Consider the following 16,267-nt stretch of genomic DNA (forward strand, 5'->3'; position numbering starts at 1 on the left):
GATTTGTTTTATAAACCTGACCTCCTGCTCTGAACCTTCGTCCTGATAAATGAAGGCAGGTTTACAGTATTTCTTTTTAATGAATGAGACGCCCTCCGATGTTGAGGCTGGTCTGGTGTTGGAGTGTCTGACTTCCACCGAAGTGAGGCGACATTGTAAAAACGGTCACCAGCTTCAGGAGGAGCAGACATGTCTTCTCTGTGCTCCTTGACTCTGTAAAGCAGGAAGTAAACAGGAAGTAAAGCAGGAAGTAAACAGAAACAGCAACTGAGCCGGTGATAATACAGAGAATACCTCTGTGTGAGTAACGATGGAGGAATATAACTCTGGAGATGAGGTAAACTTGTTTTAAATACCGTTTCATTTAACTATTTAAATCTCCGCCATTAAACACAAGAGAGACGCCTCGGATAGCTAACGTTAGCTAGACCAGCTAGCTTAATCAGCTAGCCGACGCTAACGGTTGTTCCCATCGAGGTGTGGTCACTGTCAACCTATTTACATTTATAATGTAAACAGATTATTAACATCAGGAAAAAAACAAGTTGTTGTGATTTTACATAGATAATATATAAAGAAAAAAACGCAACATAATGAAAATATTCCTACTTTTCTTGTTTTAATGAAAATATCGCATTATGTTGTTTAAAGTTACCTATTGGAAAACTCACTTAAGAAACCAAATATATTATGCATATATTTATTATTCATTGAAATTGACAAACATGAATTTTCTTAATAATGATATAAATCTGTGTAGCTAATATATCTCGTAATTTTACACCTGCTGGAGGGATGTGCGGAAGTATACAGAGTTTTATTTTTAAACTCCCCTTTGCATTTGGTTCACACCTCACAACATTCATTTGGCAGGAGCTTTTCTCCAAAGTGACTTCTTATAAGTGCATTCAACCTCATTCATTGTTACACATGAATACTTGTTTATAATGCTCCATTGGATAAGATCAGTATGCGAATACATGACTTGCTGTTGACATGGATGTAAACTATGTGAAATCATTACACTTTTAAATAACACCTGCTGTGTTATGCACAGATTGACCATCATATAGAAAGATTCAGTCTATAGTAATAAAACACCAACGATGCCACCAGCTAACAAAGTTTTCCCTTCTTTTTGACGTTTGACAGCAGGCTGTCTTCAATGCTGATGAGGTCAATATCTCGATTAAAGAGGTACATTTTCACATCTGGAAACATTGACACATATTCTATTGTGAATCAACTATTTAATGTGATGACAGTGTACATGACTCTCTCTCTCTCTCTCTCTTGGTCTCAGTGTGTCGAAGGTGTTATTGGTGGAACAGATTACAACCAGAATAAAGTGAACCAGTGGACGGCCAGTATAGTTGAGCACTCTCTGACTCACCTGGTGAAGCAAGGACGTCCGTTCAAGTACATAGGTGAACACTATATACAATACCATGAGACCTCAGGACGTGATGTTGACATGTGAACCATATCTGACTGAGTAAGACTGCTGTTTTACAGTAAACTGTGCGATCATGCAGAAGAGTGGTGCCGGTCTCCACACAGCCAACTCCTGCTTCTGGGACACTGCCACTGATGGTGAGAGATGCTTTATATTTAGACTTGGTATCATTTTAAAATCAGTTCGATGTCAATGTGATACCTGAGTTTCACTACAGCTGAAGTGTTGAGATTTGATACCTAGCCCTTATTTTAATCTTTTACTAGCGATAAATTGTCCAGACCAATTTGAGCTCATTACAGATATATTGGCATCAGCATTCACGGCCAGTAAGGAACAAGAATTTCTGTACAGATGTACCAATGTGACTGTATGCTTATCTTCTTTAAGGTCAAATGTAAGTAATGTAAGTACATTGTGGTCACAGTACTACTGCTGCTGTGTAATTTCTCCTGCTTGTTTGTGTCTTTCAGGAAGCTGCACAGTCAGGTGGGAGAATCGCACCATGTACTGTGTGGTCAGTGTGTTTGCTGTGGCGCTGTGAGCTGCTCTCTCTCTCTCTCCCTCTGGACACCATCATGTCTGACGCTTGAAATGGCACCGTGACCAAGAAGCCCTGAAGATCCTCTGATGTTTCCCTCTGTGTGTACTAGTAACTTATTTCTCCCCCACGGGCTCGAATGACGTAACGCTAGAATAAGAGCGGTGGTTTGTGAGTTGACAGCCTGCGTTCGTTTGAGAGAAAATGTTGCTTTGTAGGGACCCTGAAGCAGTGCTTTGTTTGTAACATCTGACTGAACGCTAAATAGTTTCTCCCCCAAATGTTGTAATCTCTGCATAATGTAAATCTTGATTAGTCTTAAGCCGTGCTAGCAACAGAGCTCTGATAAATACCTGCAAAACAAACATTGTTTTTTAAGCTAATTATCAAATGTTACTATCACGCTAAGATGGTGAACTTTATAGCTGCTAAACATCAACATGTTAGCATGCTGACGTTAGCCTTTAGCCTCAGAGAGCTGCTAGCATGGCTGTAGAGACTCTTAGTCTTGTCTTCGTTTCTCTTTCAGCACATTCCCAAATAAAACAGTTTCTGTCGTGATACATTTGTTATTTAAGAAAATCTGACTGTTGTGTTTTAGTAGCTAACTGACTACTTGTATAAAGTGTCTCTGCATTAATGTTTTGATTAGTCTGTAAGCACAGATATGAGAGTTTGTATTTCCAGGATGATGGAGTTTATTGGTCAGAATGACAAATGCACTTTCTCTGTAGAAATCCTTAATTTCTTCTGTAAAACTGAGTTCATGAAGGCTGTTTAATAAAGAAGTTTATTGGAACGACTCTAGTGTCATTAAATGTGTTAACATTTATCTCAAAGGAGATACATGTTACAATTTTTCAGTTTGGGTGTTTGTCCACTAGAGGTCAGCACATGGCAATGTGTGCAGTAACTGCTTCTCAGCCCCCCCCCACAAAAAAAACAGACAATTTTTCACATATAAATATAAATTTATTTTTTAGTAGGATTTTAGGCCTTTTTTATTTTGCTCTGTTTGCAAATGTTCAATGTATTCAGTAGATTTATCATTATTTTTGGCTTCTTATCTTATTTGTACAAAAACAGGAGCATTCATTTGAAACCCGAGGCTGTCGTCCCTCTGCAGATAGGTGCAAAAACAAACACTGACATTCTTTCTCTCATACACAAATATACATTAAAGGTTTAAAAAAGCAGAAACACTTGATGCCATTCCAAACATTTTCAGTTAGATATAATCAATTTTAGTGTGCACTTTGTGTAAATATTCTAACTAATGAGACACACAGATTAAGAGCCGACAGACATAACAAGCCACGAATTAGAAAAAATGCAAATACATCTAAAAGCATTTCACATCACTGAGACTGTTGCTGCTCAACAGTTAAAACAAAGCCACTTAAATCCTTTTTTGTAAACGTGCAAAAGCATTACGCCTGCAGACGTCCGTGCTTTACAGTGAATGCGTTTGGTGATCGAAACAGGCTCTGTGAATAATGTGTGGAGATTCACATGTCGTCGTCAAGCACAAATACACCACAGAAGCAGCGAGTATTAATGATAAAGCTCTTATCAAGGAGTAAAAAAAAGCTGATTGCTTGCAGCCATAAAACTACAGGGAGTTTCAGAAAAAACAAACCCACCCCGTACAAAAAAGCTCCGCCGTCCTGCAGAAGTTCATCTGAGGCTCCACACATGCACACCTCCATGCCAAACAGAGATACTAAATACAATCAATTCAAATGCATGGCGCCTTGTGATCAGTAATGCAGCATAGAAGTCATGGTTCGGTCCGTGCTTTTATTTGTAGGCCTAATAAAGGCTGGTTTGGATTTTTGGCTGATGAGACGGGTGAGCACCACTCACTGCTTCTGCTCCCAACTGAACACTATACATGTTCAGTGTACCTCTCCAGTTAAGGACACATGTGCTTCATGTAGGAGATATGGACAGTGCTGGAAAACAGAGTAGAGATGGATATATGTCGAGGATTCAAAGTGTGAACTCAACTGGCGGAGTGACTCATGTGGCACTTGGCAGGATAAAGAGGGTGCGATGACTATCGGCCGCTCCTCTGGATGGCACGTCAAATGGTTGTGATGCTTTGAGCGTTGCACGGTGCGCTGTGGTTAATGTCACCGTTGATTCCACCACTTATATTATTGCCCGTTTCAACAGCATTTTCATAGATTGTGTCATTGAGCATGTCGTACGATGTTTCATTCGGCATGTCGTCCGTGGTGTCGCTGGCTGTGTTGTGGGCTCCGTCATTGGCCGACTCGGTGCTCGCGGCGGGTCTGGGCGACTTTCCCATCGGCCTGTTCGGTGGGGAAGCAGAATTGCACATGAGACAGAGGAGAGAGGAGCAGTTCCAGAAGCCCCGGGTCATGCTGGAGGAGAAGAGCCTGCGGCACGGATGACAGAACTGGTAGAAGACCAGCATGAAGAAGATGGCGAACGCGTAGGCGACCAGCAGCTGCAGCACCAGCAGCGGGGCACAGAAGAACTTGTAGAAGTCAGTTTTATAGATGTACCACAGCAGAAGCAGCGAGGCGTTCTCCACGAAACGCAACATGTAGTACACGGCCATGCGATACCAGTTCTGGGACTTATTGATGAGGTCCGGGTCGTTGAGTTTCACCTGCACAGCTGACCAGCAGAACATGTTGATGCCCGCGTAGAGGAAGGTGAGCAGGCAAAGCACGATGGTGGTTCCCACCCTGGTTAAAGTTTTCTCTATATTCTCAGGGAACGGGGAGTGGCTCTGCCAGAACAGGATCCACGGGTAGAAGAAGAAAACCAGGAAGTTGAGCAGAACCACAGGCACGACCCAGAGCTGCAGCACAGAGCTGAACAGAACCAGAACCACCACGCGAGTGGCGATCTCGAAGCTCCTCCACAGGAAAATGCACAGATAAGCCATGGGGCGGACGTCCACTTCATAGTCATCATATTTGATCTTAATGGCCAGAATGTTGCAGCGCAGCGCGCCGTACACAATGGACAGGAGGGAGATCACCATCAGTGTGCCTGACATTGAAAAGCAGAGACAGATATTTGAGGACACCATCAAGTATATTCTCTGGCGTCCAAGTTGATTTTGGTTCATTGAAAATATTCTTTCACCACAAACTATAAATAAATAACTACGTCTGACTTCTCATATTGTCAATCTAACAAAGTATAAAGCTGGCAGGAGCTCATAATCCATGGAAAATGACACTTAAAATATTGTTTCTGTTATTATACACACAAATACATAAATATTTCTATATTACAGTGTGTGGTGTCCATGTCATGGTCTACAGACATAATGAAAGCCCTACATCAGCACTTTCAACTGGTTTTCTCAGCCTGTCTCTACAAGATGTATAAATAATATTCAAGCAGCTTTTTCTTGCTGTAATCTTTCCTCCTGTTGTTGCTTCCAGGGTGAGTGATGGGGGACAAAATCTAAAATAAATACATTCCAAAAATGACCTGAAGTTAATATAAAGGCTCCGTCTTGGGTTATGAAATCTATCCGTCTTTTCAGTACAAAATCACTTCTTTAAGTTTCTCTGTGCAGAGCAGAGCAACAACAATAACAATAAAAGATGTGATTTGGTACTAAAAAGACTTTAGATAAACTTTGGACTTTTTGTACAGAGTGAGACGGTTGATTTTGTCCCCCATCACTTACACTGAAAACACAGGAAGGGATCTTTTATTGCCAGTATGAAGAGGATGGATGATTACAGCGAGGAAAAACTGTTTCAATGTACATTTGGGAATTTGTGAACCTCTCCTTTAGAAGACCCTGAAGCCTCCATCCACCAAAGACAGGCTGTTAAATCAGTAAGCGTGAAATAGAAGTGTCAGACGGTCGGGAGCAGAGGAAATAAGATTTATGTATTAATAACATATTTTATTTTGTCCTAACTCAAAGACCAGATGTCCTAGTTTGACTTTGTGTGAACCTTTAATAAATCTCTCTCGGGAATAGAAAAACTGGCTCCCACAAGGAGTTGGACAGCAAGATCTGCACCATACTGGCAGAGAGAATAACCATTTTCCCTCCTCTGTATCAGAGAGGAGGTTACATAACACCACTTTGACTCATGCAAACACCATCCTCTTAATTCCAATATGGCACTTCGCTGATCGGCCCACATCACGGTGGAGCTGTTGACCGGCGAGGGGGGATTAAAGGGACACGTGACCACATAAATCAAAGAGTGGAACACACTTAAAGTACATGTACCCCCTCTTCCTCCTCCTCCTCCTCACCTCGTCCGATGGAGACCCCCTGCTGCAGGACGCAGATGTAGAGCTGCAGGGTGAGCTGGGGGGCAGATCCCAGGAAGGCCTGAATGACAGAGGTGCGGGCGAAGGCTGCTCGGTGTGTGAACAGTTTCCCCTCCGCCTGCCCCACCTGCCGCTCCACCTCCTCAGACTGACCCCCGCGAGGCATCTGCTTCTTCCTGGTGATGCTGACATACGGCTCCTCCACTCGGCCCACACTGCCATAGATACAGAACGCCTCCAGACACCTGCAGCATCAACGACAGCAGAAGACCATGAAGAGAATAGCAGCATAAAAATAGCAGGCACTAGTTAAATCTAATTTAAATTTACACATTTATAGAGGGAAAAGTTGATAAATAGATAGATCGAAAAGATATTGAAATAAAAAAAAAAACACACACGATAACGCAAATTCACATTAACACATCAAATCAAAACCAGACAAACTGAAAGAAACAATACTCTAGGCTCAGTAGTGCTTTGAGCTGAATGCTAACATGCTCCCTCCACAATGCTAATTTGCTGATGTTAACAGGTATAATGTTAACTGTGGTCACAGACTTAGTGTAGCGTGTTGGCATGCTAACATTAGCTACACTCAGCACGAAACACAAGGTAGAGCTGAGGCTGTCACCAAAATAACTAATTCATCCAGAGGGACATAATACAATAACACACATCCAATAGTAGCTCAGATTCACACTTATTCAATAGGTTTCCTGACATTTCAGCACAGTGTGATGAATGCAATGTTGCTGAAGGTTCTGTTAATACTCAAGATTGGATTCTGATCCCCTGCTGGTCATTTTTCAGCATACAGTGTCCACATCATTAACATTTGAAAAGAAAACATCTGAAACAGCTTCAGTGCAGCTTCAAATGATTTGTTATGAATCATCCAGCTTGAAAGAATCAGGTTGGTTCTGAAGGATAAATATGTATTGATGAAATTGTGGTTCCCTTTAATGGCTTCTGTGGAGGACGCCTTACCAATTCTAAGGAGGGTAGCTTTTTAAGGAAAGGACTATTGGTGGTTTACTGGGCAGGGTTGTGCTTTTTATTACTTATTTATTTCCAGCCTTTCTTTGGCTACTCTTAATCAATCATGTGTTCTTGTGAGTTTTCTTATCCTTGTTAGGGTTATCCTTATTCGATTGAACTGGTTTTACTTTTGAAAAATTGAAGCTATCTAGGGCTGGAACCAAGGCTAATTTCAATGATTCACAAATCTATTCTGTTTTTAGTTTTTTTTAAATGAATTCATGAATGAATGAATCTATTAAATTTCCCAGAGCACATATTCAAAATGGTTTGTTTTGTCGGAACAACAGTCCAAAAACACTCACATCTGCAGAGCTGTAGCCTGAGACAAAATGACATTTTTACTAAATAAATGATTTATTGGCTAGCAAAACTGTTGCAAATAGCTTCTCTCTCAATCTACTAATCATTTCAACTCTCAGCGCCTTTCAACTGTGATACATTTCAACACTAACAAGGCTACAATACAAGGTCCATATAAAAACCTTTGTTTCAACACTCGCTCAGTCAGGCCGGAGATGATTATTTTATTCAACATGCAATAATCATCATCAATATCATAGCATAGAGCTCTCCGTTATTGAGGATGTCTAACGAGATGACAGTCGCAGTAAGTCATCTGCCGGTCGATGCGTGTGGGTCGAGGAGAGGTCGAGGCAGCGCTGGTGCACAGCGCCGCTCTGACTGCAAGGCAGGAGGGTTTAAGCCACAGGGGTGCTGAGGGACAGACTGTTCATCAGCTGGAGTGGGACGCACAGTAAACACATCACTGACTTGATTAAAATATAAATAAATAAATAAAAGTGTGAAGGTTGAGTCCGTCAGCAGCTTTTCAGATTTTAAAACATATGACCTAAATCTCATTGAAGGATGAGGAGGTGAAGAGCAGACCCACACTGGACTGAGTTCATCATGTTGTAAAGTGTTTGTGTGGCTTTAGGTAAAAGGAGTGCAGACAACAGACAGACTTTGACAAAATAAACTTAATTTACAGCAGCTATAATATATTAGTGGTGCAACGGATCATAAAACTCACCGTTTGGATCGCAGAAGAAAAAAGGGAGCGTAAATATCTTTTAGAGATCACTGATCCCATTTTTTTTGCCACTGATAGTAATTGCTGATCATTGATGATCCATATTGGCAGATATAGATCCCTTTGTTGTTTGATTATAGCAGCTGGTCTACAAGGCTCTAGACTATTTTTTTTTGCCAACGTCCCAAACGTAATGTCAACGACTCTGAATTCAGTGTCAACCATGAAATATTCTAAATGTTATCCTTGGACTTTGTGATAGTAATTTATAGTGTTTTTATCTTCATAAAAATGATTCAAATAATAAGGGAATATAAGATGGTATTTTTATGGATTAAAACAAATCTTGTCATTAGCAGTTTTAATGATGTATAATAAGCTGCTTAGAAACAGGTCAGAATTCATCTCTATTCATGTTGCTGTGAAAACATCTCCTTCAAACAACTGGATTTATTCAAGTGAACACATCATAATAACGTTATAAATTACCTTCACTCAGGTCTGTTCCACTACCATAATCATATGTTTGTATTAGAACATTGGATCAGATTCCGTCTTCCATGTGAAAGCTGCCGCTCGTGGGACATCTGGCGTCTTTCAGCACTTTGTTTGGTTTCCGGCCGGCAACATTTAAGTTTTCTTGGTTCTCTCTCACAACAACTCTGTTGTTTTCAACAGCAGCCGGCAGAATGTTTTCAGCTAACAAGCTCTAAAAACGCCCACTGTGTACTTCCTGCTCAGCACCAAACAGCTGACAAACACAGTCAGCGACTAGCTGGTGAACATAGTGGAGCTTGTTCAGGGAATAGTCCAACAAGCAGAACAAGTAATTCGTGTTTAGGGCCGTTTTTTCGTGTCCCTCGGCACGACTTTCTTTTCGGGACGACTTGGGTAACAAATCCACGACCATAAATCCAAAACGTGGTGTCGAACCACCAGCCTCCTGTGGGACAGTCTGCTTGTTGGACTATTTCACGAACTTCCATGCAACTAAGTTTGTGTAGCAGCTAAAAAGACAGATATTTCCATTAAGAGTTGGTAGAGTCCAAACACAGAGATAAAAGAAAGAAAACATTATTCAGATTTAACGTGAGCGCAGAGAAATTTTTTTTTTTCAGTAGTGAAAACAGGCTTCCAGTGTCAAACTCTGCACATATGTTATTTTATATTGGTTCTTCCAAATGAAGGAACTATAAGCAGTGGAGGGGGACTTTAAACGGTACAAAAGCTGCATAAAAAAGCCGAATCTGGACCTTGAGTTAAGATTACTTTGACAAAGGCCAGCAATGCATTTGAACCCTTAACAGATCAACTCAATTTATGTTTAGAGTTGTGAAAGTAGAAATGGTCACACAATCCCAATATAGACGTATGAGTCATTAATAAGGGTTTTAAGATAAGAAGCTGGAATGAAGGAAGTAAAACCATCAGTTGAGTGTTTTCAACCCTGACAGCAGTGTCACTGCTGGTATGATACAACATAATTAGCTCACTATGACATGAGAAGTGTTGTTTGTTGAGGAAGTGCAGCGAGCTGTTGGCAGCAGAGACGGACATTTCCCTCCCTGGTTGTGTTGTCAGAGATAAGGAGCCGGCAGCCGCTGTGTGCTATTCTTAGATGTGCTCTTCACAGAGGAAAGATGTAGAAGTCTGAACAGTAATCATCCAAACACACTCGAGGGGAAACAGGCCGGGCAAGGTCACATCCACAGGGGCCACGGCAGGGGAGTCAACATGTTGGAGAGGCGTCTGTTCAACTGGTCGACCAAAGACAAACATGAAATATTGATGTTTCTGGGTCGTCATAAATATAACCGTCTCTGTCAGTGGATACGTTTATGTCCTCAAGCTGAAGGCTTACTCAGTGGTGACAAACCAGAAGTGCAACTAACTGTTGTTTTCTCAATTAATCAATTGCTTTTTCGTCCAAGCAACAATCAAAAATACTCCATTTATATCGATCTAGAGCAGATAAAAGCAGCACACTTTACATGTGAAGAGCTGAAAGTAGTAATGAGTAACTGCCTTAAGTAATCAATGAGCAAAGTGAGTTTGTTTTCTGTTGATTGATGAATCGATTCATTTAACTGTATTATGTACATAATAATCTACCATTTGAATCTATAAAATGTCCCAAAATAGTACAAATAATTAGCTAAAGCTCAATTTGACACATTAAGACAGACGGTTTTGTCCACAAAACCAGCAAACATTAACATTTGAGAATCTTGAAGGAAGGGATTTTAAGATGTTTTGAGTAAAAAGCAACTCAAAATCTAAATTAGAAAGATGCATTGGTAGTGACAGCATCCAAGGAGTCTACTCAGTGCATTAAAAGGTTAAAATGAGAAATGGGGTTTCTTTCTTGAGACCTTTTTATGGACCTACTGTATAAAACAGTGTCTGTTTTAGATTTCAAGAATGGCTTACAAACAGGTTTATTTAGAAAGGAAAAAAGCTGTCTGCACACTGAATTAAGATATTTTTGGGAAATATTTCTTCTGTGCTTTTTTTAACTTTTTATTTTACACTGTGTTTTGTAATGTTTATGTAACCGTTAAGTTGTGGTGCCATGTGCAAACACTCTGCTAAAAATCAATAAAACCTCAAATGGCAAAATTTGCTGCAGGATAGATTCATCTATAATGTGTTTCCATTTGGGCTGCAGCTAACTATTTTATTTCATTAGTCCAAGATGAAGCTTTTACATCTCTTTTTGTCTAACAGCCCCAAACTCAAAGAGGTTCAGTTTACTTTAACAGAAAACAAAGAAAATCAGCAAATTCTCACATTTAAGAAGCTAAAATAATCAAATGTTTGCACTTCCTTTCTTGAAAACTGACTCTAATGATTATTCGATTACCAAAATAGACATGCTGATCGATTAATTGACTGGCTGTTTCAGCTCTAGCTTCTCTATTACAGGAGATGAATGGGTTTTCACAGTCGTTTATCCTGCTGATTTGACAACATTGTCGCGCGGCATGTCGGACAGCAGGGAGGGTTCTCTGCAGGATTAGACTCATTTACAGCGGAGGCAGACGGTCCCTCCCTGTCAGGGCTTTACACTGAGCAGGCCTGTTACGGCCTATGTGTTTAAAGGTTCCTCCATCATTGTGTAACATATGTCAGCTTCTTCTTCTTCTTCATGTGATTTCATGTCCCTTCAGTCATGAATAAATCAGACCGAGCTGAAAGTGATCAACCAGTAAAACAGGAGCTCTTAGTGAATGAAAGGAGCCCATAGACGGGGGGGTGGCAGCCTGCTGTGTGGGTACGGAACATATCGATAAGCATATTGATCAGCTGTTCATATGCGACCTCAATAGCACATACATTCACTGCAGCCAGCCGGAGACAAAAGGCCGGAGAAAATGAACACAACAGCATGTGCGCAATGCATTCATCAAAAACACCCATAAGCAGCTTAAGTGCAAACCCCCCCCCCCCCCCCCCCCCCCGTGCACGCGACACATATAGGCATTCATCGCGTGACATGGTGATTAGGGAGCACCACTGGAATCCATAGCTTCTTCATGGGGCCAACTATCAGTGGGAGATAAACGAGCACAGCACTGACCTGACTATGGGTCCGAGCTGCAGGATGTGCAGCAGCAGGACGAGCGGTCTGTCCCTGCTCAGGTCCCGGTGGATGAAGGTGAGAGTCAGCTGCACGAGCACGGACGGTACGAGCGTGAAGAGGAGCGTGAGCCCCTGCCAGATTTGGTCTCCAGCAGAGAGGTACGTTGAGCTGAGGTAGAGCGCCGCCGTGGTCTCGGCCGTGAACAGAGACACCGACACAAAGATGGAACTGGGGAGTCGCATCCTCACTCACTCCGCCATTTGGGGAATGCGTCTTCGCCCGCCGGAAAGGACGGCGTTGCTTCGGGCTCCAGCTGCCGCCGCCGCAGCTCATTTGCGATTTTTTAAGGCAGGCGAGATGTTTTCACGGCAAAGTGCTGTTCCGGTGATAGTCTGTGGGGGGCGCACGAGGCGCTGCGGTCTCCGGAGTGCGCTATGTGCTCGCGAGAAGCGCCAGTCAGTGAGAAGAAACCCTCTGCAGACAGTGGTTTCGTTAAGAGTTTTCAGACCATGGGCGTCATGGTAGCCTACTCATGATAGAGATGAGAGCGGTCGTCCTGTATTAACAGAGTCGGTGGTTTGATTCCCAAACGTATCATATATCGAACAGTGACACATATACTTAAAGTATAGTGTAAATCATGTCCTAATCCGATTTACAACACATTGATTTTTTTTTATCTTGATAGAAAATAAAAAATAATAAAAAAGAGGAAGAGCAGAAATGAATATATTCACCAGACAATTGTTAATTTATACGCTTACTGATTATATTGGTCATATAGTATCAGTAGGCATATTTAATATTCATAATCACATGACTCTGGTGAGTTTATAATTAATAAGTAATCTGTACATACAAATAATTTATCTGAGGAATTATTGAAGAGATTTGATTTTCTAAACATAGTTATACCCTTTGAACTTTGTATTAAACATGTATCATATTTGAGTTGTTTTGATCAACTTTTGAAATGTATTATGTAATGAGGTGTGGGTTTTATTTCATTTTTTATATTATACTTTGTATTATAGATTACAGATTGTTTAGTCTGTGGTGTTTTGTTATTGGCTTATATGCTGCATGTTCTTGTGCTGCTTTTATGTTTTGGTCAGCAAAACAATGTTGCACTCTAGCTGTATTATATTGTAAACTATTAGTGTAGTTCTATTTTCTCTGAATTCTGATAGATATACTGTATTTTACTTCTTTTTTTATCCAAGATAAGATGTGCTGTATGTGAGATTTAATTGATAAGATGATGTTTTCTTCTTTCTCTGCTATGTCAAAATGCAATTATACAAAAGATTGAATAAAACATATACATCACAATGAAATAGAGTAATGTAAGTTTATTGTCAGAAATGTACTAATTTACGTTTTAAAGATAATGCTTTTTATATAAATCACATGATTTATTGCCATTTTGTGAGACTTTGAATGCAGTTAAATATGATGATGTTCCATTGAAAACAAAAAACATTATTTTTTTTCTCCTTCTGGAAACTTTATTTAACAATAATCCTTTCAATTTTGTTTTGGACAACTCAGATTGCAAATGCAGCACACAGACAAACAGCTCATAAATAAACATTCGGAAACTATTTTGAGTTGCTCATATTCAAATATTTGTTTACCATCTTGAGCCATGATGATGTCCAAAACTCTGACCAAAGCATTTTGAGTTTCCATGGTCAATCCTTTCTTTTACTCTGAGAGATGTCATCATATGCAAATGTTAGAAATGAGTTTTGAATGCCTCATTATCACATTTGTGTAAAGGAGTCCTCTGCTGACTGTAGTTTGTAGAACTGAGGAGCAAAAGAAAATGACATTCTCAAACTGACAATATCTTTTACAGTCTCACAAACCTGCAGTCTAACATACTCTGTTTATTTTCACACAGGGCAAAAGTCATAACAAATTACACATACTGAACAATTCAAAGAGCCCCAAAGAGTTCCACCACAGTTTGACTTCTCCCCCTCTGATCACAGTTTCAACCCCAGTTCTTTGTGCTTCTTCTTCAATCCAGCTCTTGGAGGATATCTGAGTTATGGAGCGTTCTCTGTTCAGGTCAGTGAACAAAGTAGCGGTAAGCCGGGCTCCATTCACACGAAGACACTAAACAGAGATGACTCCGGCCGGTCCAGCTGTAGGAGACGGACCAGGAAACAAACAGTCCCCGACAGGCCTCCAAACAGATTGTAGACATTCATCACCGAGCAGGACCTAAAATATCATGGCAATCCATCCAATATTTGTTGAGATATTTTAGTTTTATAATCTTATAGTGGTGCGAGAAGATCATCAAAGTCAGGTGAGTTTTTAGGAAAACTACTTGTCCTGTCATCCATGTCGTGGTAGTTGAGGTATTTTGAAACTGCCATCCCCAGAGCCACCGAGTCAGTGTGGGGAGGGTTTCACTGACCTCATGACCTCACTATTTCTAAAATCCAGACTACAGCCCTGTGGTAAACAGTAGCCTCTGAACATGGCGCATGTATTTCGGGCTGTCTGTGTCCCTACAAGAACAACTAATTTCTCCAGAACATTAAACTATCAACTCATTCTTATTCTCTCAGCGTTCTGTTCAGCATCTTCACCACCAGGTGGCGGCAGAAGTCAAGGACGGCTCGCTGCTGTCCATGGTGCTGAAGGAAAAGTCAAAAAATGGTATTTAATGTTAATTTTTATGAACAAATACACACTTAATATTTGTATGTATAATTGTTTAATTGTAGCTCTTTAACTCATAAGCATTTAATTACATTTACTGAAGTACTGTACTTGAGGATAAATTTGAGGTAGTTGTACTTTACTCCAGTATTTTCCTCTTCTACTTTATAATTTCACTCCAGATGGAGATGTTGTACTTTTCACTCTACTACATTTATCTGACAGCTGTAGTTAATTTGCAGATTGAAATATAACACATTGATAAAGATCAAACCACTGATTCAACAAAAACAACCTTTTACCTGGTTTCAAAGAGGTCAAATTAACCACTAATAATTTAAAAAGCAAAGATTTGTCCCAACAATAAAGCCAAATCTATGTACAGAACTGAGTTTTTTCTTCTTTTCGGTCCCCTGACCCTTACGTTACCTATCTGGACTAAACTACCTATATTTTGAAAACTTAAAACTCGAGCTGTTACAGCAGTAAGATTCTGCTTATACATTGATCACTACGAAAAATCTAATAATGTCAAAATGGTAATGTATTAGGGGACATTTTCTGCAGGACAAGTACTTTGACTATGATACTTTAAGTACATTACACACACAACCAAAACACACACAAATCTCATAGAATAAAACATGATTCATCACTCTGTTAATTAAAACCACCAAACACATGAAATATTCAGATGTATCACAGGTAACAGGGATCAGCCGTGGTCACTACAGCTTTAATCACTTTCAAGATGATTAAAGTGGTTATCTGAGTGGAGTTTGTCTCACATTTGAAATTGAAATACGTTTTTATTCTATTCAAGAGATAAAAAGAGGATGAATGCCAAGGGAAGATATGACTTGTGGAAGCAAAGGTCATCTTATTAATATAGAACTAATTTCATTTTTGACCATTAAAAAAAACAGAAATGCAAATTGAACAAAGACTTTTCTATGTGTTTCTTTTCAAATAAGACATGGACGGGGACTATAATGGAGAGAGGGAGATGGCGAGGAGGCCGTCTTGACATGAAGGGAGAACAGAAGTGGATGCAGTTGCATTCAGAGTTGTGAAGAACATAATTTGGTTCAACGTGGTCCATCTACGTAATAATTGAAATAGCAGGCAGTGGAATACGTTTCAGCTTTCAGAGTGTGTTCCTGTTGGTGAGTTCACATAAAAGCGTGTATCAAGTCCGAGCAGCCATTTTACTTTGATGGACGTTTTTCTCAGAAGTTAAACACAGTTGGGGAGGATTACCAATTCTGCAGCCATTTTGTTCTTTGAAATCACATTGGGCAACAGAAAAGTCTGGAAAGTCAAATTGGTTTAAGTCATGCTTGAAGCATATTTTCAACAGTGTTTTCTAATGCTTTGATACAGGAAAACTCAATTAGCATTTATATTACAAAATGATTTTGAGCCCAATTGGCGCCATTTGATGCACCAACAAACATGTCTCCAGTGTGAAGCACCATCTGTCTTTTTCTATACATTTTCAACATGAAAACATAAGGGTTTAACCTTCACCTCTTTTTAAGTGACATGGGGCAATTCTTGTCTCATACTGTTTCACTTCACTTTATAGATTGGCTATTTAAAAATGATCATTGTCATAACCCGGCCCGTGGGCTATGATGAAAA

The 16,267-nt window shown here is 40.2% G+C and overlaps 2 protein-coding genes across 2 annotated transcripts; one reads left to right on the plus strand and one right to left on the minus strand.

Moving 5' to 3' along the window:
• The first annotated feature begins 220 nt into the window (after positions 1 to 220).
• Positions 221 to 2,765, plus strand: LOC306704172 (dynein light chain Tctex-type 3-like). Its single transcript, XM_079170401.1, has 5 exons — positions 221 to 337; positions 1,153 to 1,197; positions 1,304 to 1,427; positions 1,516 to 1,593; positions 1,930 to 2,765. The coding sequence occupies exons 1-5, from the start codon at positions 311 to 313 to the stop codon at positions 1,998 to 2,000; spliced, it is 345 nt and encodes a 114-aa protein (XP_079026527.1). The 5' UTR covers positions 221 to 310; the 3' UTR covers positions 2,001 to 2,765.
• A 1,318-nt stretch (positions 2,766 to 4,083) lies between these two features.
• Positions 4,084 to 12,186, minus strand: xk (X-linked Kx blood group (McLeod syndrome); the record flags this gene model as incomplete). Its single annotated transcript, XM_079170244.1, has 3 exons — positions 4,084 to 5,027; positions 6,267 to 6,529; positions 11,942 to 12,186. 3 exons carry the CDS (start codon positions 12,184 to 12,186, stop codon positions 4,084 to 4,086), a joined length of 1,452 nt encoding a protein of 483 aa, XP_079026370.1.
• Between the last annotated feature and the right edge of the window lie 4,081 nt (positions 12,187 to 16,267).

Source organism: Pholis gunnellus (genome assembly GCF_910591455.1).
Source record: "Pholis gunnellus genome assembly, chromosome: 12".
NCBI classification, from domain to species: Eukaryota; Metazoa; Chordata; class Actinopteri; order Perciformes; family Pholidae; genus Pholis; species Pholis gunnellus.